The sequence below is a fragment of the Callospermophilus lateralis genome, chromosome X, assembly GCF_048772815.1.
Source record: "Callospermophilus lateralis isolate mCalLat2 chromosome X, mCalLat2.hap1, whole genome shotgun sequence".
Taxonomy (NCBI): Eukaryota; Metazoa; Chordata; class Mammalia; order Rodentia; family Sciuridae; genus Callospermophilus; species Callospermophilus lateralis.
In genome coordinates, this window is record NC_135325.1 from 46,982,594 (window position 1) to 47,009,065 (window position 26,472).

The 26,472-nt window shown below is 33.5% G+C and overlaps 1 protein-coding gene across 7 annotated transcripts in view; it reads left to right on the plus strand.

The window, feature by feature from the left end:
* The window catches only part of Atrx (ATRX chromatin remodeler), a 225,314-nt gene that overhangs the window by 194,457 nt on the left and 4,385 nt on the right, over positions 1–26,472 (plus strand). For 6 of the 7 annotated variants that reach the window (XM_077107628.1, XM_077107623.1, XM_077107625.1 and 3 more), the window contains 4 exons: positions 246–440; positions 24,032–24,181; positions 25,139–25,264; positions 26,206–26,301. In XM_077107628.1, coding sequence (XP_076963743.1) covers positions 246–440; positions 24,032–24,181; positions 25,139–25,264; positions 26,206–26,301 — 567 coding nt within the window. The remainder of the gene's footprint in view (positions 1–245; positions 441–24,031; positions 24,182–25,138; positions 25,265–26,205; positions 26,302–26,472) is intronic. The other variant, XM_077107626.1, reaches the window with a different exon arrangement.

Below are 26,472 nucleotides of genomic sequence, written 5' to 3' on the forward strand. Positions count from 1 at the left end.
ATTTTGTTCAGATAATATGGAATTATTACCAGGAATGTGATTCTCTTAATTTGTCATGGCAATCTGTGGTGAACAGATGAAATTTTTGATAAATTAAACCACATTTCTAATAAATTTTCCTTTATGACAAATGATTATCTGGAAGTTTTACCATCTCATATTAACTAGTAACCATATTTCTCCTGGTGAAGGTTCATGTTTATAGAATTTTATTTATTGGTATATTGTTCCTTCTTTTTACAAAGGGAACCATGGAAGATAAGATATATGATCGGCAAGTAACTAAGCAGTCATTATCTTTTCGAGTCGTTGATCAACAACAGGTTGAGCGCCATTTTACTATGAATGAGCTTACTGAACTTTATACTTTTGAGCCAGACTTATTAGATGACCCTAATTCAGAAAAGAAGAAGAAGAGGGATACTCCCATGCTGCCAAAGGTAAACATTTTAAGTTATTGGCTTAAAAATAGTGAACATGAACCAAGGAAGTTTTACTGTTACTCTGAAAGTTAGTCATCTGATTGAGACTATATTTCCATTTTCAGTGTGAAAATTGTATTTAATAAACTTGTTCAGATAATTACAAGTGAGAGGATGCTTGATCAGTTTTCCATATAACACTGAAAAGAAACATATTTTGAAATATGTATTTTATGCTAAGTAAACATTTCTGCCCTCACCCCAGTAAAACATCTGAGACCTTAAAAGAAATAGTATGATTCTGTTTTAATAAATCTTCAGTAGAGAGCATTCATAATTTAAATAAGTCTATATTATACTTTATAATTCTGTCTTGTTTAGCATTCTTTTCTATCATAGAGCAAGTAAGAATCAGCAAATACCCAACAAGTATTTCAAAAGGTATTCATTGCAGATATCTTGGTATCTACCTAGTCTCCTATTTTCACTAAGTACAGAAATATACAAAGCAACACATGAATACATTTTGTTCAGAGAAAAATGAAATGATTATAAGTAATGTAATATTCTGAATTTGTCATAGCAAACTCTACTGAACAGATGAAATCTTTAAGAATTAAGCAACATTGTTGATGGATTTTTCTCTATGACAAATTATCAGGGAAATGCAAATCTAAACTATAACAGATACCACTTCACACCTATTAGGATAACTTATTGTCAAAAATACAAAGACATTAGGTGCTCGTGAGGGGATGGAGAATACGGTATACTGTTGGTGGGAATGTGAATTATACAGCCACTGTTAAACAGTATGGAAGTTCTTTAAAAAACTAAAAATGGAGCTACCATATGATCCAGCAATCTCACTTCTAGGTCTATAACCAAAGGAATTGAAATCAGGATCTTGAAGAGATGTCTCTGAAATCCTGTGTTCATTGCAGTATTATTCACAATAGCTAAGACATGGAAATAACCTAATTTCCATCGACAGATGAATGGGTAAAGAATATGTGAAATATACATACAATGGAATTTTATTCAGCCTTAAAAAGGCAAGAAATCCTTCTGATTGCAATAACATGGATGACTCTGGAGGGCATTAAGCTAAGTGAAAAAAGGACACAGAACATAAACTATATGATACCATTTAAATGTAAAATCTAAAATTCATAGAAGCAGAGAGGAAAATGGTAGTTGCTGAGGACTAAGAGGAAGGGAAAATGGAAGACATTTGTCAAAGAACACCAAGTTTTAATTAGGCAAGATAAACTAGTTCTAGGCATAGTGTCTGCAGTTAATAGTACTACATTGTATACTTAAAACTTTGTCGAGAAGGTAGATTTTATGTTAAGTGTTTTTATTAAAAAATAGTGGGTCAGACATGGTGGTGCAGGCCTGTAATCCCAGTAGTTTGGAAGTCTGAGGTAGGAGGGTCACAAGTTCAAAGATAGCCTCAGCAACAGCGAGGTACTAAGCAACTCAGTAAGACTCTTTCTGTAAATAAAATATAAAATAGGGGTGGGTATGTAGCTCAATGTTAAGAGTGGGATGAAATATTTAGAAGTGTTGGTTATGTTCATGACATCAATAATAGCAATAGTTTCATCATATCTCTAAATTCATTAAGTTCATTAATCCATTAAATTCCAAGTTTTCAATTCTGTGAGTATTTCAATAAAATTGACACTGGTAGATTTAATAAGTTGGAAGTCAGTTGGACATGGTGGTGCACACCTAAAAATTCCAGCAAATTGGGAGACTGAGACAGGAATATTGCAAATTTGAGGCCAGCCTTAACAATTTCAGGGAGACCCGTCTGAAAATAAAAAACAAAAGGACTGGGAATATAACTCAGTGGAAAGCACCCCTGGGTTTAATTTCCAGTACCAAACAAAAGTCAGAAATCATAATCTATCGATTATATATTATTAATTAATGTTAGTATAAATTTATGTAATTATGTTATTATGTATTTACATTTTTATAGGTATTCCACATTTGGGATAATGTGACAAAATGGGTTAAGTTTTTATAGCTTTTATATGTCAAAAATTATGAAGTTGTAGAACTTAATTGAAAATAATTTTTACTTAAAATCTCTATAGTACTTAAACGTTTTTTAAGTATTTCACTGTTACCTTAGTTGATCGTTGAAATAACTTTACTGATTGGGCAGTAATTTGTTGAATCAACATTATAATTCAGATTTCCTTAATATATACATTAACGTTGTTTCTTACACTGTTACACTGTTAGAGGCAAATAATTGTTTATTCAGCTATTTAAAAAAGAATCAGCATATAAAATAGTACTATTTATTCAGTGCTTTTCACTGTGATAAAGTAAGACTTCCTGCACTTGGAAAAGACTCTAAGAGATAATCTAGTAAAGCCCTCTTGTTTTATAAATGGGAAAAGTTTGAATTAGAGACATTGACTTACCACAGCTTTCAGCTAGTGAATGGCAAAGCCAAGACTAATATCTACATCTATATTCTGGTACATTTTCACATAAGAAATTGTTATTTAATAGTAATATAGCAAGTAAAACAGCAGTTGTGTGTTTATTTTATAAAATTTGATATGATGGTAGATGTCATTTTGACCCTTTTGAACATAGAAGAAAATCTACATGTTTTCTCATTTAAATAAAGATGTTACTCATTTAAACTGATTTTCATTATCTAAAAGCCATTTTGCAGGGAGTGGTGGATTTCCAGTTGTTTTGGTTTCAAATTCAAGTATTTAATGTTTTATGCCACAGTTAAAAGAATTGGAAAAGAATTGGGTATCCACTCCATTCATCAAAGTTTAGTCACTTGTAAAAATAACATTCTCAAAAGTAGGGGTCAAGGGTATAGCTCAGTGTTGAAGAGCTTGCCTAGCATGGGCAAAGGTCCTGTGTTTTATCCCCAGCACTGCAAATAAAATGAAATTGCATACTAATTCAGAGTGGCTAGGGAAGCCTAACTAGCCTAGCCCTAAGTTAGAAACTCAGAAGTATATTAGCTCTTAATATGGTTGGACACATTTAATTAAAGCAAATAGGAATAGAAATAAATGTTTTTCAAATGCTAATATATAGCATTTTAAAATATTTTAATTTTATATATGTGAGCAAATATTTTTCTAATCAATGAACTTAAAGTTCACTGATAAAACATTTAGGAAAGGGGTGGGGTTATGGCTCAGCGGTAGAGCACTCGCCTCATACATTCAAGTCCCTGGGTTCGATCCTCAGCACCACATATAAATAAATAAAGTTATTGTGTCCAACTACAACTACAAAAAATAAATATTTTTAAAAAAACATTTAGGAAAGCATTTCATTTGTTTGTCCTTTTGCTAGGGATCAATTAGGGTCTCCAGCATGCTATATAACTAGTCTACCACTGAGCTACATCTCCAACCTAAGAGTTTGTCATAGTGACAACTGCTGTGAAGTCCCTTGGACTTAGTTAGGTCCACTCAAGGTTTAATTTGACCATTTTTCTATTAGTTTAAATATGCTTTAATAAAAAGTATCATTTCAATATTCATATTATGAAATATTAAATTGATAATTTGACTTTCTTAATTATATCACAGAATGTTAAGATTCTTGAATAGACTGAGAAATTCCCTATGCAGAAACAGATTTGTTTTCATACCTTTAAAAGTACACAAACACAAATGGAGTCATACAATGCATACTCTTCTACAGAGTATGCATGTATTTTGAACATGTTTCTGTTTTGGCACATATATTGTTATTTTAAAATTACTGCATAGTGTATCTACTTTATTTTTCTATTAACTTTTGTGTCCACAACAATTTTCATGATTTTACTTTTATTTATTTATTTTTTTAAAGAGAGAGTGAGAAAGAGAGAGAGAATTTTTTAATATTTATTTTTTATTTTAGTTTTCGGCGGATACAACGTCTTTGTTTGTATGTGGTGCTGAGGATCGAACCCGGGCCGCACGCATGCCAGGCGAGCGTGCTGCCGCTTGAGCCACATCCCCAGCCCCCAATTTTCATGATTTTAAATGGCAAGAAGTATTCTTTTCAGGATTTGTACCTATTTTTATCATTTAAAAAATAGTGAAGTTTCCTCTTTGAGAAGTACATACATATATATTTGTAAAATTAACATACTTCCTAAAATTATACTTAAATTTAAATCTAACTTTCACAAGAAATAGCTCATGATTAGTAATTTTCCAATAGGAAGCAAACATTCGAATTTTCAAAAGGGAAGATTGCTTTAAGTTTATTCACTACATGGTGGATTTCTGGTTATAGGAAATATGTTTAATTGGATAAGCATTTTAAAGAAGAGTTTAAAAATTCCCTAGGAAGTACAATTTAATTATTATAGGCTTTCTGGAAAGAAACCATCTGTTATTTGTAATTGGAACTCTGAATCTTTAAAGGTATCCTTCTCTTACTGTATATTGCTTTTAGTGCTTTGCCAAAGAGCAAAAATGAAAAGAAATGTCAAATGCCTTTTGTTTTTGGTAGTTGTAGATGGACACCATGCCTTTAGTTTATTCGTTTACTTTTCTGTGGTGCTGAGGATCGAACCCAGGGCCTCATGCATGCTAGGCAAGCGCTCTGCCACTGAGCTACAGCCCCAGCCCAAATGCCATTGTTTTAAATAGCTGGCCCATAATTTTCTCATTCCTTTTCCCAGTCTCTAAAGTCCCTCCTTGGCTTACCACCTTGATTTTCTAGTTTGGACCCCATCTTTTTAATTAAAAAATTCAATATATAAGAGTACAAAGAATATTGTAAGTATTCATGAAATTATTATTGTCTTAGTCTGTTTGGGCTGCTATTACAAAAATGCCATAAACTAGCCAACTTTAAAAGAAATATTTGTTTCTCATAGCTCTATAGACTGAGTAGTCCATGAAGAATGCACCAGTAGATTCAGTGTTTGGTGATCAAATGCCATATTAACACAAAGTGCTTCAACTGTCCCATCATTCTTTAAAAAAGAAAAATTAGGGGCTGGAGTTGTAGTTCAGTGGTTGAGTGCTTGCCTCAATGCATGAGGCACTGGGCTTGATCTTCAGCACTACATAAAGATGTACAACTAAAAATTTAAAAAAAGGAAAATTATATTTAACTTACTAATTTCTTCTGATATATCATACTTTGGGCTAAACAGCTTGTTCAGATTATCTTCCTCAATCCAGTAGCATCTGAAAACCAGGTAATATTGTTTTCATTATCAATATGAGAAAATTGAGGCTGGAGAGTTATGTAAGTTACCCAAGTTTATACACTTAATTTGTGTTAAAGCTTGCCTTCTAATCACATCTGCTGAATTCAGAAAAGCATGTAGTCTGGGGCTGGGGAAGTAGCACAGTGGCAGAACACTTGCCCAGCATTTGTGAAGCCAAGGGTCTCATCCTGATTTGGGGGCACATGTACTCTTTATCTTATATTTACTGCCTCTCAAACAAAGATTAGAACATTATTTCCAGTGGCTGGGGATATACCTTAGTGGTAGAGCACTTGATTAGCATGCTAGAGGCCCTGAGTTAGATCTCCAGCTCTAGGGGGAAAAAAATTATTTCCAAGTGTGAGAAACAAGGCAAAAAAGTTTTAAGAAAAACTATACCATGCTACCATTCTAAGAACTATCACAGTAACTAAAAAACTGTCAGGCATCTATAAGGCTTAGGGTATATGTGAGATTTACCTGAAGGAGATGATAGTCCAATTGGAGAAAGAAAGTAACAGTCTCAAAAACAAAAGAATTGGGGCTGGGGTTGTGGCTCAGTGGTAAAGCTCTTGCCTAGCACATATGAGGCATTGGGTTCGATCCTCAGCACCACATAAAAATAAATGAATAAAGACATTGTGTTCATCTACAACTTAAAATATTTTTTAAAAAAAGAATGAAGGGCTGATGTGACTAGCAGTATGTTTGCTATAATAGATAGGAAAGAAGAATGTAGCTTTTGGATACATTTAAAAAAATTTTAGTTGTAGATGGACATAATACATTTATTTATTTTTTTATGTGGTGCTTCACATGTGCTAGGCAAAGCGCTGTATGACTGAGCTACAACCCCAGCCCTCGGGTACAATTTTGATGGTATAAATCAGAGAAGTTGGCCCATAAAATATGATTATCATTTAATTGGATTAAGTAAAGAATGAGATATAGACAACCAGTTAGAAAGTTTGTCCAGAAGGATAGAAGGCCTTAGGCTTAAGGGCTGATGAAGAAATAGATCTAAAGAAGAGTTCACATTGGATTGGTAGTGTGAGGCCAACTGTGAGACCCATGAAAGGCAAGTGGAGGCATTTGAATTTAAAATAGTATTCATTAGAAGTTCTTGAATGAGGTTGTTGTATGATGAATGTGGGGTTTTGCATCATTAGACTGGCAGTAATTTTTTTTACTTGTTCTTTTTAGTGATACATGGCAGTAGAATGTATTTTGACATACCATACATACATAGAGTATAACTTCCCATTTTTGTGTTTATACATGATGTGGAAATAAACTGGTCATGTATTCGCATGTGAACATAGGAAGGTTATATCCAATTCATTCTACTGTCTTTGTCATTCCCTTTCCCCCCTCCCTTCCTGCCAGTCTTCCCTGATCAATCCGGTGACCACCTCCCTCTCCCACTGTGAGTCAGCATTGGTATATCAGAACATTCAGCCTTCATTTTTGGGGAGGATTGGGTTATTTCACTTAGCATGAGAGTCTCTTGTTTCATCCATTTCCTGGCAAATGCCATAATTTCATTTTTCTTTTTGGCTAAGTAATATTCGTGTGTGTGTGTGTGTGTGTGTGTGTGTATGTGTGTGTGTATACCACATATATCCATTCATCTGTTGAAGGGTACCTAGGTTGGTTCCATAAGCTTAGTTATTGTGAATTGAGCTGCTATAAACATTGATGTGGCCATGTCACTATAGAGTATGCTGATTTTAAATCCTTTGGGTATAAACTGAGAAGTGAGTTAACCAGGTCAAATGGTGGTTCCATTACAAGTTTTCTGAGGAAGCTCCATATTGCTTTTCAGAGTCGTCACACCACTTTATAGTCCCACCAGCAATGTATGAGTGTGCCTATTCTCCACATCCTCACCAACATTTATTGTTGCTTATATTCTTGATAATTGCTGTTCTGACTAGAGTGAGATGAAGTCTCAGTGTAGTTTTAATTTTCATTTCTCTAATTGCTAAAGATGTTGAGCATGTTTTCATATATTTATTGACCATTTACATTTCTTCTTCTGTGAAGTGTCTGTTCAGTTTCTTTGCCCATTTACCAATTGAGTTATTTGGTTTTTTGGTGTTAAGTTTTTTGAGTTCTTTATATATCCTGGAGATTAATGCTCTATCTGAGGTGTAGGTGGCAAAGATTTTCTCCCATTCTGTCAGCTCTCTTTTCATGTTCTTGATGGTTTCCTTTGCTGTGAAGAAGCTTTTTAGATTGATGCCATCATTCCATTTATTAATTATTGATTTTACTTCTTGTGCTTCAGGAGTCTTGTTGAGGAGGTTGGTTCCTAAACTGACATGATGGAGGGTTGAGCCTACTTTTTCTTCAGATATTTCACAAAAATAAATGATAATCTCAATAATTGGTGATAGAATGTAGCTCTCAAAGGTGTAGACAGTGAATTTTAACCTAAATAATGAAGCTTATTTATTCATTAATACACTAAAAATGTTTTAGGGTGCCTATGATATGCCTTGATTGTTATAGAGTTACATTTATAAATAAAACTAGGATACTGTTCTCAGGAACCCTCTGATAAGCTTACCTTAAACAAATATATGTAATAAAAACTCTGTGTCCTATAACAGGAATTTGTACAGGCACCAAAAGGGGAATATTCATTTCTTTCTTAAAGAATTTGATGATGGGTACTTGATAATAAGAGGACTTGAACAGATGTTGAAAATGGAAGTGGGGGGCTGGGGTATGGCTCAGTTGTAGAGCGCTTGCCTAGCATGTGTGAGGCACTGGGTTCAATCCTCAGCACCACATTTAAATAAATAAAAAATAAAGGTCCGTCAACAACTAAAAAATATTAAAAAAAAAAAGAAAATGGAAGTGAGTACATGTTTGTATGGCTAAGAGGAGCAGGAAAAAATCACTCATAAAACAGCATGACACTTTTGAGGAGCATCAAGTGATTAAAAATATATAAGAATATCAGAAAATAGTGATAGTGTAGGGGTAATCATGGGAAGAGATGAGAGAAGAGACTAAAAAGTAGGTGGGAGAATTTGGATCCAGGTTTGGTAGCACACAACTGTAATCCCAGCTCCTAGGAAAGCTGAACCTGGAATTATTTAGAGTTCAAACCCTGTCTGAACAACACAGCATGAACCTGTCTTTTTTTTTTAAGCAGTTTTGTACATTGTATTATAATAGGCTGTAGGATCTCTTTAGGAATTTCAAGCAAAAGACATCAGATTTACATTTTAAAAATATTATTTTTTGTACCATTGTGGAAGATGGAATGGAGAAGAGGAAAAAATGAATGTTAAAATAATGATACTAAGATCGTTCAGATAGGAGAGATAATGGCAGTCCTAAATAAGGAGCTAGTGCTTGGAACAGAGAAACTTGGTGTAGGTATTCAAGAAATGTTAATTTTCTTCCTAGGTTAATATTTAGAATTTCATTCACCTTTGCCAGTACTTTAATAAAATTTGAAAATTGGTCCTCTGTAATGGGTACAAGCATGTGTTTTGATTTTTATCACAAAGGATTTCTTGGTATTTGTCCCTACTCTTATTGCAAATTTGGTTCCTACTCTTATAGGGCACTTGAGAACCCCTTCATTTTTACTTTAATTTTTAAGATGAAGGACTGATTCAAAATGGAACATTTTTATTCCCCTCTCCCATTACTGTTACCTAAATGGTGATTAAATTGTGTGCACTTAATTTGAACTTACTTGATATGTGATTCTTTTATATCTTTCTGCTTTATTACTTCCTTTTTAAAATATTTATTTTATTGTAGTTGGACACAATACCTTTGTTTTATTTATTTATTTTTATGTGGTGTGGAGGATCGAGCACGTCTTAGGCGAGCGCTCTACCACTGAGCCACAATCCATTCTTTGTTATATTATCTCTGTTCCTGTATTTCTATTCTCTTTTTAATATCTTTATTTTATTTATTTATTTTTATGTGGTGCTGAGGATTGAACCCAGTGTCTCACATGTGCGAGGCAAGCACTCTGCCACTGTATTTCTGTTCTTGTTTAGTTTCTTTTACTCTTCCACATTCTAATTAGAGTTAATATCAGAGATTTATTAGTCACTTGACTTTTTCAAACATTTTTTTATCTTTGCAACTCTTCACAGGCCAGAACTGTATTTTTTTGTTCCTCCTCTATTATCCATAGTGATGTTTAACTGGACTTTTATCATTATTTAATAATCTATACATCATTGAAAGGTGATGTTAGAATTAGACTTATTTTGCAAGCAGTGACATTGAAATGAAGAATGGTTAGTCTGTCACAGTGGTTTTATGAAAGAAGAGAGCTGAAGTTTAAATTGTATCTTCTCATTCTTTCCTACATCTGCCTTTGAAGTAAGCTTCATTCACTACTCTACTCTATTACTTATATTTTCTTAAATCCCCTCATTGGATTCTTAATTGTTGTTGCTAATGATGATTTCTTTCCCTTTTTGAAGTAGAACAGTTTTATAGTCCTATGATTCTTTTTTTTCCATAATAAATTGACTTCAGGGTCTCGTAAATCATGTTTACCAAGTGTCTATTGCATCTCTTAAGTTTTTCAAGTTTATGTTCCTGGGCCCTTTTGAAACTTCAGCAAGTTTGCAAATTTGTTTAACACAAGTTTCTAGCAATAATTATTGACATTCTTGTTTGTTTTAAAATATTAAAGTAATATCTAGCTTCTTAACATTTATAGAAATTTTGCTTGGGAAACTTACCTTTTCTGATAATAAAATTATAAATTACATAGATCTCAGAGGTAAAAATTTTAGTCAAGGTCATGTTTTATAATATGCTTAAGTGGGTGTTTTGTTCATCTTAAGTACAGTGTACACAGCCTAAGCCCTATACCCTTTATTAAGAAAACAAAAGCCAGCAAAACTGGCATAAAAAAATTTTTCACTTCTCTTTTCTAGCAGTGTACTACTTATGTCTTTTTAAATGTGAACTGCTTATTGGTAATTATAGGGAGAACAAAACGTGATTTAAACTAAAGTACTCTAAGGCTTTATGTTTGTTTTCTCCACCCTGATTTTGTGTACAATTTTCTTCCCTTGTCTTTAGTCCTGTATTCAAACTTTAATACCTCAAAACACAGTTTACTGAACAGAGATGTTATTGTGTAGTTTTATTAGCCATTGGGTGGTAACATAAGGTTTTACCTTAGTCATTCTTAACACTAGTGTGAAATATACTCCATTTAAATAATTTGATGTGAAGTATGAAATAGCTAATCATCCAATTTCAGGAACTCTCTTTGGATTAGTATGCATTTACTTTCAAGAATACAGGTTCAAAAGGACCCATTAATTATAGGGCAAGTGTTAGTAACCTATGACATATGAACCACATGGTGGCACATGGACCCAGTTTTTGTTAACATTTACCTCTGAGAAGTCATACTTGTAATTAAAATATGAGGTTTGATGTCATTGCTACTTCTTGCCTCTTTTATCACAAGTTTAATGTTGGTTGTTTATTAACATAAATTCTAGTAATATTCCCATAATTTGTATTTACTAGCTTAAAATTATTAGTCATCTGAATAATTGATGGCCAGGAAATACAATAAACTTAAGAGAAATGGTTTTAAATCATCCATTATTTTTTAGATTATTGAAGTCTCCTGTTTAGTGTTTGCTGGCAGGATGTGATGCCAAATAATAAGAACTGTTGTATTAAGCCTCCCCACCCCCCGTAACCTGCCAAACACCTTTTAGGGTGTAATCTTAGGCAAGCCACATAAACTTACTTTCTTTCTTTTTTAAATATTTTATTTTTAGTTGTAGTTGGACTTTATTTTCATGTGGTACTGAGAATCAAATCCAGGACCTTGCACTGCTAGACAAGTGCTCTACCGCTGAGCCACAACTCCAGCCCCACCACATCAACTTTCTAAGCTTCACTTTCCTCAAGAATATAATAATAACTACCTCACAGAGTCAATACTACCTAGTACATAGTAATTTTTCAAATGTTTATTGTTTTCTGTTTCCATAATTATTATTAATATTTCTTTTATAGTAGGTTCTCTTTGAAAGCAGTTTGGAATTGAGGTTTTTTATTATTAACTTCACAGGTGTTATAGGAGGTCCTGATCCTTTGGAGACATTTAGTTGCTGGAGGAAATAATCTTAGCTAGATTTTAGAAGAGACAGGTATTTGAGGCTTGGACTCTCCTAGAGATCAATTATAGTTGGTTTGGAATATGATAATATTTAAATATTGGTAATCACTTCCAATGAAGTTAGCATGCAGTTACCTAAGAATGAATACCTTTCCCAACATTCAAGGTGTTTTTAGGCAACTTTAGACAAGTTATCTACCTTATAACAAGCTAATATCTCTATAGTAATTTTTAAAAGTGGAGGAGTACTTCTAGTATCCCTCCACACACCACCCAATAAATATTTAATAGGTTGGCCATGCTTCATTTATAGTGATATTTTGTAAAGAGCCAGTCACCAAGTCTTTTAGGAAAATCATTTGGGTTACAGAATCCATGGTACCCATAATGCCCCTAAATGGCAGCCTCCCAAACCTTGGCCATCTGTTTGATGGTTGATAGGCCTTTAAAATAATGGTTTTTCTCCTTTGTAGTCCTTGGACTAAACTGTATCAGAATCACTAGGGGGCTTGATAAAGTGCAAAGTGCCAATTTTCTTTCTTTTTTTATATATGGTGATTGAACTCAGGAGCACTTTACCACTGAGCTACATCCCCAGCCTTTTTTATATTTATTTTGAAACAGGGTCTTGTCAAGTTTCTGAGGCTGGGCTCAAACCTAACATCCTCCCAAGTCTTTGGGATTATAGGTGTGCATGCATCACCACCATGGGCAGATTTGTAGCTTCATCTAAGAACTTCTGGATGTGGACCCAAAGGGAATCTGTATTTTTTAAAAATGTTTTTTAGTTGTAGTTGGACACAATAACTTTATTTTATTTATTTATTTTTTATGTGGTGCTGAGGATTGAACCTAGTTCTTCACACATGCTAGGCAAGCACTCTACCACTGAGCCACAAGCCCAGCCCCCAAGAATCTGTATTTTTAAAAATGTCAATACTGGTGTATACAGGGTGGTATAACAACATCATTTCTCTTTACAATTGCTATTAGCTCTAACTTTGAATTAAAAATAATAAGAAGTGGGGCTGGGAATGTGGTTCTGTGGCAGAGAGCTTGCCTAGAATGCTTGAGTCCTTGTGTTCAACTCCTATCACTACAACTCCTATCACTACATCATGATGACGACTACGATGATAATGTAACTAACATTTCTGGAGCATTTTTTCTATGCCAGGCACTGTGCTAATGGGTTTTCTAGCATTATTTAATTTAATCCTTATTAGCCACCTTACAAAGCAGATACTATTTATTTCTATTTTTATAGATGATGAGATTATAGCATAGAGAAGTCATACAGCTAATAAGTGGTGGCACCTGTATTGCATTTGAACTCAGTGCTATGACCCTACACAGTAACCACTACATTATGTTGTACTGACATTAATTATTGTTGAGAGCCATGGCTGGTCAGAATAAGGCCTGGCATTTGCCAGAGGGAATGTTTGAAAGGTGACACCAGCGAACCATTGAGATGATGATTTGAGTTAAGCTATATATAATGCTGTGATGCTGGATTGAGTGTATTGTATATTTGGGGCCGCTCTTGCTGCCTTGGGCGCCTGCTGCTTTGGAGTTCTCGGGCTACTTTGGAGTTCTCACGGGGATTCCTGGAGGATTGGTGTTGGTTGGGGAAGGTCCGGAGGAGGGATTTTCCGGTTGGTGTGGTGTGATCCTGGAGGCGTTAGAGGGATGTTCCCGGGGAGCATGTGTGGAGTGTGCTGGAGGAGTTCGGAAATAAAGTTTGTTCCTGCTTGAGTGGCTCCTGATTTGTGCCCAGCCAGACTGCAGCAAATTATATGATTAAACTTGTGAAATAAGTAAACTGAAGCACTCCTTCTGTGGTTTCATTGTATCCTTAATCAGTACTATAGGTTTTGTTCAATGTTATCAAGGTATATAATGTTGGAAAGTAAGTTTCATCCTTTAGTCACTATAAAATACTAGGGTAGCAAAGTTAATCCTAGTCCTCTTTAATTACTTTTCATGCTGAAATTTATTGATCTTCAACCCTAGGTCAGTATACCTTATTGGTTAAGAACAGCTCTCTAGGGCAAAACCACCTGGCTTTGATTCTTGACTCTAGTCAAGATATTTGACTTTTCTGTGCCCCAGTTTCTTCATTTATAATTCTGAGAAAATTATGTCCACTGTTTCTTCAAAATGTCACCCTCTCCACTTTTATTTTCATCTTTGAGACCTTTAATTATCTAAACGCCTGCTCTTTTTCATTATTTTTAAAAATTTGTTGTTGTTATTGTTGGATCTTTTTTTTTTTTTAATATGCTGTGCTGAGAATCAAACCAGTGCCTCACACATGACAAGCAAGTGCTCTACCACTGAGTCACAACCTCCGCCCCTTTTGGTTATTTTTGTGGTGCTTGGGTTCAAACCCAAACCCAGGGCCTCATGCGTACTACATGCACACTCTGTCACTGAGCTACTGGGCTGCAGTCAGCCTTCTTTTTCCTTTACTTCCATGTCTTTTTTTTTGGGGGGGGGGTACCAGAGATTGAACCCAGGGCCTCTTAACCATTGAGCCACATCCCTAGCCCTTTTTTATTTAGAGACAAGGTCTTGATAAGTTGTTTAGGGCCTTTGCTAAGTTGTTAAAACTGGCTTTGAACTTGCAATGCCCTGCTTCAGCTTCCTGAGCTGCTGGGATGACAAGTGTGTGCCTCCGTGCCTGGCTAGACTTCCTATCTTTTAACTTTTTCATTTTTACTCTTATTTCTTTTTTTTTTCTTATTTTTTTACTGTCTTCTAGAAAAGCACCTTAGTCTGATTTTCTGGTTCTCTAAAGTTATTCTTCAGTTGCACCCTTCCTGCTGTTTGTACTATCCATTCAGTTATCTCAACTGTTAATTTTTTATCCCCAATAGTCATTTGATTTTTTAAATAATTTTTTGTGTAAATTTCATATTGGAAATATTTTCACCACTCGATTAATTGATTAATAACTGGTTACATGGCATATGATGCCAGTTGCCACTCCAAAGATATATGTGTCTGTAAGCTTCTGAAATTCATATTTCCTTTTATCTTCTTTAGTTTCTTTAAGGTTGGTTTTGGGAGACAGCACCGACAGCCCATGCTGGTTCACCATCTTGGTCATCTGATTTATAATATGGGGATAATAATAGTCGATGCTTCATAGAGATGTGAAAATTAAATTAGATATTCCCATGTGAAGGTCCTAGAATAGTATTGGCATATAGTCATGCATTCAGTTTAGCTGTAAAAAAAAAATCTAGAGAGGGCTGACTTGGATTAAGATCTCAATTTCACAGTAATTTTTTACTTCTATTTTGGGGGATTGGGTGGGTATGGGGGTTAGAACCCAGGGCGCTTAACCACTGAGCCACATGCCAAGCCCTTTTTATTATTTTTTTTTTTTATTTTGAGACAGGGTCTTACTAAATTGTTTAAGGGCCTTGCTAAGTTGCTGAGGCTGGCTTTGAACTTGTGATCCTCCTGCTTCAACCTCCAAAGGCGAGTTGCTGGATTACAGGCATGTACAATCATGCCCAGCACATCACTGTTTTTTTTTTTTTTAATATTTTTATTTTTTAGTTGTAGTTGGACCCAATACCTTTTTATTATTTATTTATTTTTATGTGGTGCTGAGGATAGAACCCATGGTCTCGCACATGCTAGGCGAGCGCTCTACCACTGAACCAAAACCTCAGCCCCTCATCACTGTTTTGATATGATAAAATACAGAGCTAGGGGAAAAAGGCACTGACCATCTCTTTTAGAGTTTCAGCTTTCTCAGGATTCTGCTACACAAATGTTTTCTCCCTTATTACAAAGAAAATATGATAAATTGGTGAATTTTCAAACCAGAAATATAAAATTTTCATATACTAATCACCTAGATTTAGGAGTTATTAATATTTCAATACATTTGCCTTATCTATTTTTTCTGAAATATCTTATATTACAAGCATTATAATATTTAATTTGTAAATACTTCAGTATAATTTCTAAAATATTAAGACATTTCTTACATAATCACAATACTATGAAATGAATAACCTAATTTCCTAACATTGTCCAATAACGCATCTATATTCAGGTTGACTCCAAAATATCTTACTTATTACTTTGTTCATACCAAGATCCACCCAAGATACACATACTACACTTGGTTGTTATATATCTTCTAATTTGGTGCAGTTACCTCTTCTCCCTTCATTCTGTACTTATTTTATTATTTCCTGATAGTATATTTGAACTTACTCTTCTAATTTTCATATATTCTGTAAACTGGAAACTAGAAATTAATCTAAAGACTTGATTAGATTTATGATAGATATGTTTGGCAAGAATAGTTTGTAGATGTGTAGAAGACATTAAGATCTTTTGAAAACATTAAAACAAGGTAATGAGGATAAAGGATTCATATATATTGAGTGCTTCTACCATGTACTTTTGAATATATGATCTTAAGCTGGGGGTGTTGCTTAGTGGTAGAATTTGTGTTTAACATGCATGAAACCCTGGGTTCAATCCCCAGCACAAACAAGCAAATGTTATTTCATTGATCCTTGCAATAACTCTGTGGCAATGGATCATCTAACTTTTTTGTTGTGTTTTGTTTTTGTACTGAGGATTGAATTCAGGGCTGCTTTGCCATTGAGCTACATTCCCAGCCATTTTTGATGTACTTATTTATTAATTTTTATTTTGAGGCAGGGTCTCGCTAATTTGTTAAGTTACTGAGGCTGACCTTGAACTTGCAATCCGCTTGCCTCAGACTCCTGAGTCATTGGGTTTGCAGGTGTGTGCTGTCCTGCCTGGCTGAACATTACCCAATTATTAAAGAGCAAAGTTAAAAAATACAGAAAGAAAAGGAAAAGAAATAGGCCCTTTATCTTTACATAAACATAAGAATTAACAAATCACTTCCTGTCTGTGTCAGTCTCTTATATAATGAGAGCAACACATTAACTTGGTTAAAGTTCTTTACAGTACTAACATTTTTATCTTTATCTACATAAATTGCTCAGTATTATCAAGTTTTTCACTTTAGACTATGAGAGATGTCCTTTAAACATGACTTACATTTAAAATATATACATACACATTCTCAGGTCAAATAATAACTTGTTAATCCATCTATAGCTTTGACTTCCATAAGTCTAGGGTCTCCTTGAATAATTCCTACATCAGATAATTTGTCCTGTCAAACATCTCTTAAATTTTTTATTAGAAAAACTTGATTAAAGTCTAAAACCCCTTACTGTGTGGAAACATGTTGCTGGTGGTTTGTTGTATTAAAGTCTGCTTTTGCACCTTTAGAAAAGATATTAGAAATAAGAAAAAGTGGTTAAAAAAAATACTGGTAGAGTTCTCCCAGTAGCTTACCAAAAGAAGAAAGTATTTTGGAGAAGAGAGTTAAATTCTGTCAGATATTACTGATGGTGAGAAAAGATCATGCCTGAGAATTGACTATTCATTCATTCATTTAGTTATTTGTGTTTACTGGGGATCAAACCCAGGGCCTTATGCATGCTAATAGGCAGATGCTTTACCACCAAACTATGTCCTCAACCTGACCATTAGATTTAACAACACAAAGATCATTGGTAGACCATGCACTGTGCTAAGCACTTCATATGTAACATTTAATTTCCATAGTTATCCTATGAAATAGATACTTACTAAGCCCACTTACAGATCAGGAAACTGAGGCTCACAGAGGTAACTTACTCAAGGACATAAAGCTAGGAAATAGAACTAGAATTTAAATCCACTTAAAACTAAATCTGCACTGTTCATCTAATACAACAGCCATGGGGCTTGAAATGTAGCTCAGTGGTAGAACACATGCCTAAAATAATGTAAAAGACTCTGGTTCAATCCACAGCACTGCAAAAATAATATCACCAATACAAGAGCCACTAACTACCTGTGGTTATTTACATTAAAACTAAAATTAAATTCAAAGTTCCTCAGTCACACTAGTCAAATTTCAAAAGCTTAGTAGCCACATAGGTTGTAACTTCTGTAGTACTTTAGAGCCTATGATCTTAACAACTGCACATAAACCCTCCCAATTTACAAAGTTACCACCTTTTTATTTATATGTATGTGCATATCTGTCTATATATTTCATTTAAATCATTTCATTAAACTTTTTATCTGAAATTAAGACTGACAGTTTTTTTTAAATCAGATAAGTTGATTCCAGCAGCATTATATTGGTATTTATATTCCAAGCAGTGTAGTCATAAAATTTTGAATTATAGGAGTTCTAGAAGGATGTAATTAACATATTGGGATAATCAGTAATCCTTTATTAATACAGGAACTTTAGTGCCACAATAACTGCATATTAATGGCGTAAGTGGTATTACTCTATTGGTTATGTTGGCTAAGTAAAATTGAAGTCTTTTAACACTTTAAAGGAGTAGCAGCAGAAAATAGAAACTGTTCATAACCCACTTGAATCAAATGTATGAAATATGATATGTCAAGAGCTTTGTAATGTTTTGAACAACCAATAATAAAAAAAGAAAAGAAAAACTGTGATTCTTTTAAGAGAATTAAGTATTTTGAATACCTCCTCACTTTTGTCTCTTCAGTTACTAGTGTTTGCATGGCCAAGTTTTTTACATCAGATTTATTATTTTGGACTCTATTATTTTGGAATGTAAATTCCACGAGAGAATTGGTCAATATAAGAATTACTAGGTGACCTTATTTATATCATTTTAAATCATTTTCTTCAAATGTTTTCTTTCTTTCAGATAATAACTTGTTTAATCCACAACTCTCCCAAAACAAACAAAAAAACCCCTATGATATAACTTGAAATAGCTGCTTTAATTCCTATTTTGTATGTATTCTATTTTTTTGTTAAAATATACTATAGTTGAGTTAGAGGATCTAACATTGTGAAGTAAAGATGATTAATACAGATTGTATATGATAAGAATTGATTTTCCATTCAGGTTCTGCTTGAAAAGTTACAACCTCCAGAAAATCTCTGCAGCCATATAAAATCCAGAATGACAGTTCTCCACCTCACAGTAGCATGTGTAATAATTGTAATGGGTAATCAATTTTTAAAGGTTAAATACTAAATATAGTATCTGGCTCTTTAAATGTTAAATTAAGAAAAAAAAATATTCTTATCAAAGGAGGCTTTACCCTCCACCAAAGTCAGTTTGGCAGGCCTGCGTTTTCTTTCGTTCAAAGTGACAAGTTCTGTAGTTGTCACTATCTTATTCATACCAGCAATTTGGGAATCAGGGTATATTTATAAATGCTGTCTGGCAAAGGTTGTGTGCTCTTGACCCAAAAATCTGATACGAGGTGTTATGTGAACTTCATTCAGTAAGCTCTCTAGTTACTTATCAAATACCCAACTTTTTTTTTTTTTCTCCAGCATAGTTTGGGAAGAAATGGTCTTCAAATTTGAAAGTAGATGCTTTTTGAACCAGAATATTAAGTTTCTTTACTAAAAATGTAGACTTATTTAAGTTAATAAAAGGAATTTTCATAACCTCTTGAGTGGGTAGTTATGTATTCTAGTGACATTTTATTTCCAGATATTGTAAAACTCAAACTCAAAGTGATGGCAAGCAAAATATTTTTGAAACGTGACAACCTCCCCCATCCTACCCTCAGGCAAAGTCTTGATTATTTTTAACAATTTTATTTTCAAGGTTGAATTTCAGAATTAATTAGATGGGAATTTTTGTCAGTTTGCCAAATACTTTAAACTTCTAAATAAATTAGCTTAAACTTTTAATTTATCATTAATTTTGCTTTCTTATTAATTGAACTAGTCATTTTTAAAGCTTAAACTAATTTAGGTTGTTAGCTAAAATATAGACCATGCTTTTTTCAGCTTGTTGGCTTTTTCACTTATTTAAGGAAAAATAAAGTTTAGACAAAGAAATGTAAAGGTACACATTTGGATGTAATTTAAACCTCATTTTGATGACTGTTGGCTTAGTGATTATAGATTCTGTTCCAGCATTGTTTTCAATAATAGTGTTGCTATAGCAACTAATATAAATGCTGCTCTTTAAAGGGGGAAAAGCAAAACCTCTGCACTGATTTGTGTTGTATATTAGGATGAAATTTTTCTTTATTAACTTTTATAGCTTGCTCTGGAGTTTGCAGAATTGTTTTCCCTTGAAGAAATAACCTGAGGATCCTGTTACAAATACTTTTTTGCCCTCTTAATCTCATCATTTTTTTTTTTATTCATCGAGTGCTGCAATTAATTTAAAAGGGGAAGATGCAGGAAATTGTGTCTTACACAGCACCCTGGAAGAAAGATTTCTGTTTTTCTGCTTTTGAAATGTATATACAATTTCTGTTTTTAAAAATAAGTTTACTTATACTGTATTACAATGAAGATGATGGCGAGCATACCTGTCTAAGTCCTTAAGTATTATTAATTACTATATAGGCAAGTGACTAAAATACACCAAAATTTATCTAATTTCATTGCAGATTTGATAATAATTAAAATAGGAAACAGTCTTATTGTCTTAAAATAACTCTTAACGGAATGAATAAATAGATAAAGTTTATATATATAATGTAAGTACCGTTCAGCCTTTAAAAGAAGGTAGCTAGGCACAGTGGGCATGCCTACTAATTCCAACTACCACTTTAACATAATCCCATTTTTGTGCAAAGCTATGTGTGTATTAATGTGTGGAATAATAGATAATTAATATTACTGGTGGTTATATCTAGGTTTTGTAATTAGATATTAGTATTGTTTTCATTAATTTTTTAAAAAATTTATTTGAAAAGAGTGATTATGGTAGCCAATAGAAACAATGTGAAGTTTTTTTGGTTTGATGGAAAGAAGGAGGTAATATTTTAGCAAATAATCTAAAATTTTGTAGTAGTAGAAAACAAGTCACATGAACTTTTGTTTTGACTTCCTGGCATTTCAATCAACAGTTGGGCAAAAGGAATGTTATTTTATGGGCAGAGCTGAACCTCCAGCATAATCTGACCTTAATTAGGCAATCATGTTTGATTTGACTTGATAGGGTAGATATCAAATCTAGAATTGGTGGGAAGACATTAAAATCCTAAAGATGAAAATTATAAAATAGTGCATGTCAGATTTATAGTAAAAGAGTGAACTAGCTTTTCACAGGTTTGTTTCTGAGAATTGTTAGTCGATGTTTTTATATTTTCTTTTATTAAATTAATATATGCTTGTTCTTTAAAAAAAACTTCCAAAAGCATAAAATTGTTAAATGTGATAGAGAAATAAACCTACTAGAATCCTTCAGGTGATTATCTTTTTATTTAAAAGAGTAGATCTGGGAAATGGAGGAACCATACCTCAAGAAATCAAACATTCCTCATAGATTGTTAGAATAAGCACTTAACCAGTAATGAGGTTAGGATTCTGTAAATTTAGTTTCTATTCCCAGCTAGTCCTTAGCTGTGTGATTGAAAGATTTAATATTCCTCTCTTGTCCTTAATTTCTATTGATTCTAAGATAATTTGGGCTTTGAGACTATAAGATGCTAAAGACTGACATGATAAAGCTTCCTGATATCTGAGATATTTTTATAAGGATATATATAGTGTATGTGTATACATACAAGCACACATGCATTTCTAGAGAGGCTTTTCCTTCAACCATAAAAAAGTAATTAATGTATGAATTGTGGTGTTATAATTAAGAAATAAATACTATACTTAATGGATATAGTGTTCATTTTCCAAGAGTTGGATGTTTTCTTTAATTCTGTTATACTGAGATCATCCTGTTAGGCCTCTGAGCAAAAGGTATTTTGTCCATGTTTAATTTAAATTCATAGTTAGGCTAAGTTATAATAAGACCCAGTTTTATAGAGAGAATAAATCAGTGGCACAGACTGAAATAATTTGGCTGCTAGTACTTTTGGTCTTTTGCTTAGGTAGCTTTCATAGTGAAATGAATTGATGCTGACTGTGGTTAAGATCATCATTTATTGCTAGGCAGAATTAAAATTAGGGATTATCCATAGTACATTCGAACCTTATAATTTATTTGTTATATTGTAGAACAGCTGACTTCTCTAACTGTATTTGGCATGGTTACTTTTTTAAAAAAAATATGAGTGTTATCTTGTTGTATTATACCTTTCTCTTCAGTCATGCTTTTGGGAGGTGGACATGGGAGTCACACATCTAAGGAAATGTTATCTTTTAATGGAGTGAATCAGTGCAACAGGTGTTTTTTTCCTACATGCCTGGTCAGTAACTTTAGAGACTGATCTAGTGATACTAAATTTGTTCAATGTGGCATAGGCCACACCTTTGGATAGCAGATTTCTACACTGGATAAGAAGAGAAGTATTTAGCCAGGTGTAGTGGCACACTCCTGTAATCACAGCAACTGGGGAGGCTGAAGCAGGAGGATCGCAAGTTCAGGCCAACTTCAGCAACTTAGCAAAACCCTGTCTTAAAATAAAAATAAATAAAAAGGACTAAGGGGTTGGGGTTGTGGCTCATTGGCAGAGCACTTGCCTAGCATGTTGAGGCACTGGGTTTGATTCTCAGCACCACATATCAATAAATTTAAAAAAGAGGGGTGCCCATTGACAACTAAAAAAAATATTTTAAAAGACTGAGGATGTAGCTCAGTGGTATAGTGCCCTGGAGTCAATCCCCAGTACCTTGCCCTCCCCCCAAAAAAAGAAGAGAAGTGCTTAGTTAACTTTCAAAGGAACTAAAGTTGGCATCTATGTATTCTACCAGTGAACTTCCTTGAAGCCCTCCTTTTGTATGGTTTATTTTGTTTTGGTACTAGGGATTGAACTCAGTCCTTTTTATTTTTTTATATAGAAACAGGGTCTTGCCAAGTTGCTAAGGCTGGCTTTGAACTTTTGATCCTGCCTTAGCCTCCTGAGGCACTGAGATTACAGGCATGCACCACCACACCCAGCTGTATGATCCTTTAGTGTTTTCTAACAGTCTCTTTAGTCTGTCTAACGAAGGAAGTAGCACATACTACATGTCAACATGAATTATTATATAGTCTCAATTACAGCTGTGTCTATTAAGAAAATTGGTTCCATGATTGTTTTAAGTGTTTATTGGGATAACAAGATAAAAAGTTGTTTACATGATATAAATGTTAGAATATATAGAATTAATGTCATTATTTGCTATTGTATAGAAGAAAACTTAGGGCCTCATGATCTGAATTTTTCACCTTGACTTATTTAATAGACATTTATGTTCTTACCATTTTGGTGTGATTAAATATGTAAAGATAATTCTTTTCAAATGTGGGTCTTCTCTATAGTAAAAATGGATGCATTAAGTATCACTAGAATTAATTTAATGTGCTATATACCTTCCACTACCTACATTTGTTCATTATGTTGTTTACTGAATTAACAATTTAGAATGTGTATTCTTGCAGAACTTAACTTATTTTTTAAAACATGGAAAATCTTTTTTAAAAATGAGTTAGTGTGTCTTTTATATATTCAGGTCTTCATGTGTGATTTTTCTTAATTTTTAATGTTTTTATTGACACAGAATGCTACTTTAGTGTCCTTACTGAAAATATGATTATTCCAATTTTAAGCATTTGATTTTTAACCTTAAAAGACTAACCCAGGACACCATGGTTTTTTAAAAATGCACTATGATAATAAGTTATTGAAGAATGTTTATCAGTTGAAATTTGACTCATGGATCCTTAACAGTGCAATTTATATTTGACTTTTTTATAATAGAAATATAAAGATTATATATTCCAGTTAAGCTTTCTTGTACCTGTTTAGATTAATTTAGATTTAGTTTTTAATTAATTTAGTTTTTAATTAATTTAGATTTAGTGCTTGGTAGCTAAAGTGTTTGCGACAATAAAGTTGTTACATATGTATGAACAGGAGTAGCCATGATTTTTAGCACAGGCATCCACTATAATCACTTACTTAAACAGAATTGTATTAGCATTTATCAACTCAGTTCTAAGCACAAAAGGTATATGAACAAATTTTTTTTTCTAAGTTTGGGAAAAAAGACTTTGAAAACTGAAAAGTGGTAAATTTAAAAAATTGCATCTCTCAAACATGTTATGTAAACATGAAATTCTGATGTAAGAATACGCTGTTGCATGTTTTATTACTGTTCCTAAGTCATTTATAATATATATTAGACATGTGAAAAGCAGTCTTAACAGTTAACCAGCAAACTATGGAGACGTGAGACAGAGGTAGAAAATAATTCTCTGTTATTATTTCAACCTCTCTAAACAGGATACTATACTTGCAGAACTTCTTCAAATACATAAAGAACACATTGTAGGATATCATGAACATGATTCTCTTTTGGACCACAAAGAAGAGGAGGAGTTGACTGAAGAAGAAAGAAAAGCAGCTTGGGCTGAATATGAAGCAGAAAAGAAGGTAGTTCACTAAAAATGCTTTTGAGGCTGGATGCAGGGGCAAACATCTGTCATCCTAGCTACTTTGGAGGCTAAGGTAGGGCAGTTGCTTGAGCCAGCAGTTCCAGACCAGCCTGGGCAGCACAAGAAGACCCACAGAAAATAAAATTTTTAAAAACACTTCATTTGAAAGAGCAGTGAGGAAGAAAAGGGTCACATTTGAAATGGGCAATAATATAGTAGGTCTTCAGGTACAGGGTCCCCAGTTCTGAGTATGAGTTTATTGGCTACAGATACATTTGGTAGTAAAGTAGGAGAGGACATAGGGAAATAATAGTTTACACTTAAAGAGTAGTAACCCCACTTCTTAGCAGTTGCTGAATTGAGAGTTGAGTAGGAAGCTACATATTTAGGATTACTTAGCTTGTTACTACCATATGTAGTCACATACAGGAGCTTAGAGTTTGAAAGTAGGAGTTGCTTTAGCATGTATACCATGAAGTCTAAATTTTGGCTGAATACCAGAGTGCAAAGTATTTTCTTATTGGATATTAGTGCCATCTCCAGCAGCAACTTTATTAAAATAATTCCATGTTTGTTTTAAACACCAACCCACTAAAGCAAAAAAATGTGCCTCAGCATGGGAAACCTTATCCTAATACCTGAATTCTTTTTAAACTCCTAACTCATTGTACCAAACTTCTTTAATGTTAACGTGATGTTAGGAGTCTCATCAGAAATCACTGAGTTGCCTCATTCTGTGGGAATTATTAGAAAAAAAGAATACACCTTTAGGAGTTAAAGCTTTCCATGTAATAAGATCTTGGTCTCGGGTGAAAAGGATGTTTTGTTTGTGTGTGGAAGAGTGTTAATAATTTCCTAGATCTGAGAACATGGATTCTTTTCTAAACCAGTAGGTGATGTAGAATTTCAAGTTTTAAATCACAATGTGAGAAGTGCATAATTTTTTTGTTTTTAGGGACTGACCATGCGTTTCAACATACCAACTGGGACCAATTTACCCCCTGTCACTTTCAACGCTCAGACTCCTTATATTCCTTTCAATTTGGGAGCCCTGTCAGCAATGAGTAATCAACAGCTGGAGGTAAGACGTAAAGTACAAAAGTAGTTTAACATGAATTAAAGGCAATTTCAAATGCCTTGTTGTTGAGGGTTCCCTATGCAGGAATATCACATTCTCCAAAAGATTACCTCTGAATAGACCAAGAAATTTTTTTTTTATTTGTTGACCCTTTTGAACCAATATATTATAGTAAAATGCAGCTTGTTCAGAGCACAAGGGAATCAGTCCTTGAATTAATCAGTTTGAATTATTTTAATTAAGGAACAATAGGGCAGCCGAATGGCTAGGGAAATAGCACTTTAATCAGTTATAAAATATTTGAAATAAACACATTCCATTCTTAATATTTGAAAGTAGGATAAGTACATGCCCATTTATATTCTAATACAATGTAGAAGAACTACTAAATATATAATGCCCAATTTTGTCAAATAAGTGATTTAAAACTACAATCAATTATGAATTAAATAGGAAACATTGGGTTTGAGGGTTTTTTCCACTTTAATTGACACATTATAGTTACACATAATAGTGGGATTCACTATCATATATTCATACATACATACAATATAAAAATACAATTTGTTCCCTGGTATCTACCCTTTCTCTCTCCACTTCCCTCCCTTAGGTTTCTTTCCTTGTCTGTATTGGTCTCCCTAGGATTGGGTTTTATTATACTAGTAGTTTAATAATTGAATCTGTGTTTTCCTTTTTTAAATGTGTTTATGTAGTCATTTAAATGACTGAATTATTGGTACAATAAAACTCAAGTTTTTATTTTCCTAACAAGATACTTTTGGCATTGAGGGGTTTTACTCCTCTTTACTGAAGCTGAAATTTGCTTTTCCCATCAATTATTTAAGATTTTAAAACCAAGTGCTATCAATCGGCAAGAGGAAGGATCCCTATACCTTAAAACTGTGCTGTCTTTCTGCCCTAACTTATTTCTTACATTCTTCTAGGACCTCATTAACCAAGGAAGAGAAAAAGTTGTAGAAGCTACAAACAGTGTGACAGCAGTGAGGATTCAGCCTCTTGAAGATATAATTTCAGCTGTTGTAAGCTAATTGGCAATTGTATTATTTCAACCTCAAATTTTTGTACCTCCCCCCACATATCATTTGTCTTAATTTTTAATTGTAGTTTGCATTACTACTTTTGTGGGGGAAAGAATATCATTCTTACAGCTTGATTTGCAGTAGTGAAGTACTAGTAAACTGGATAGTAGT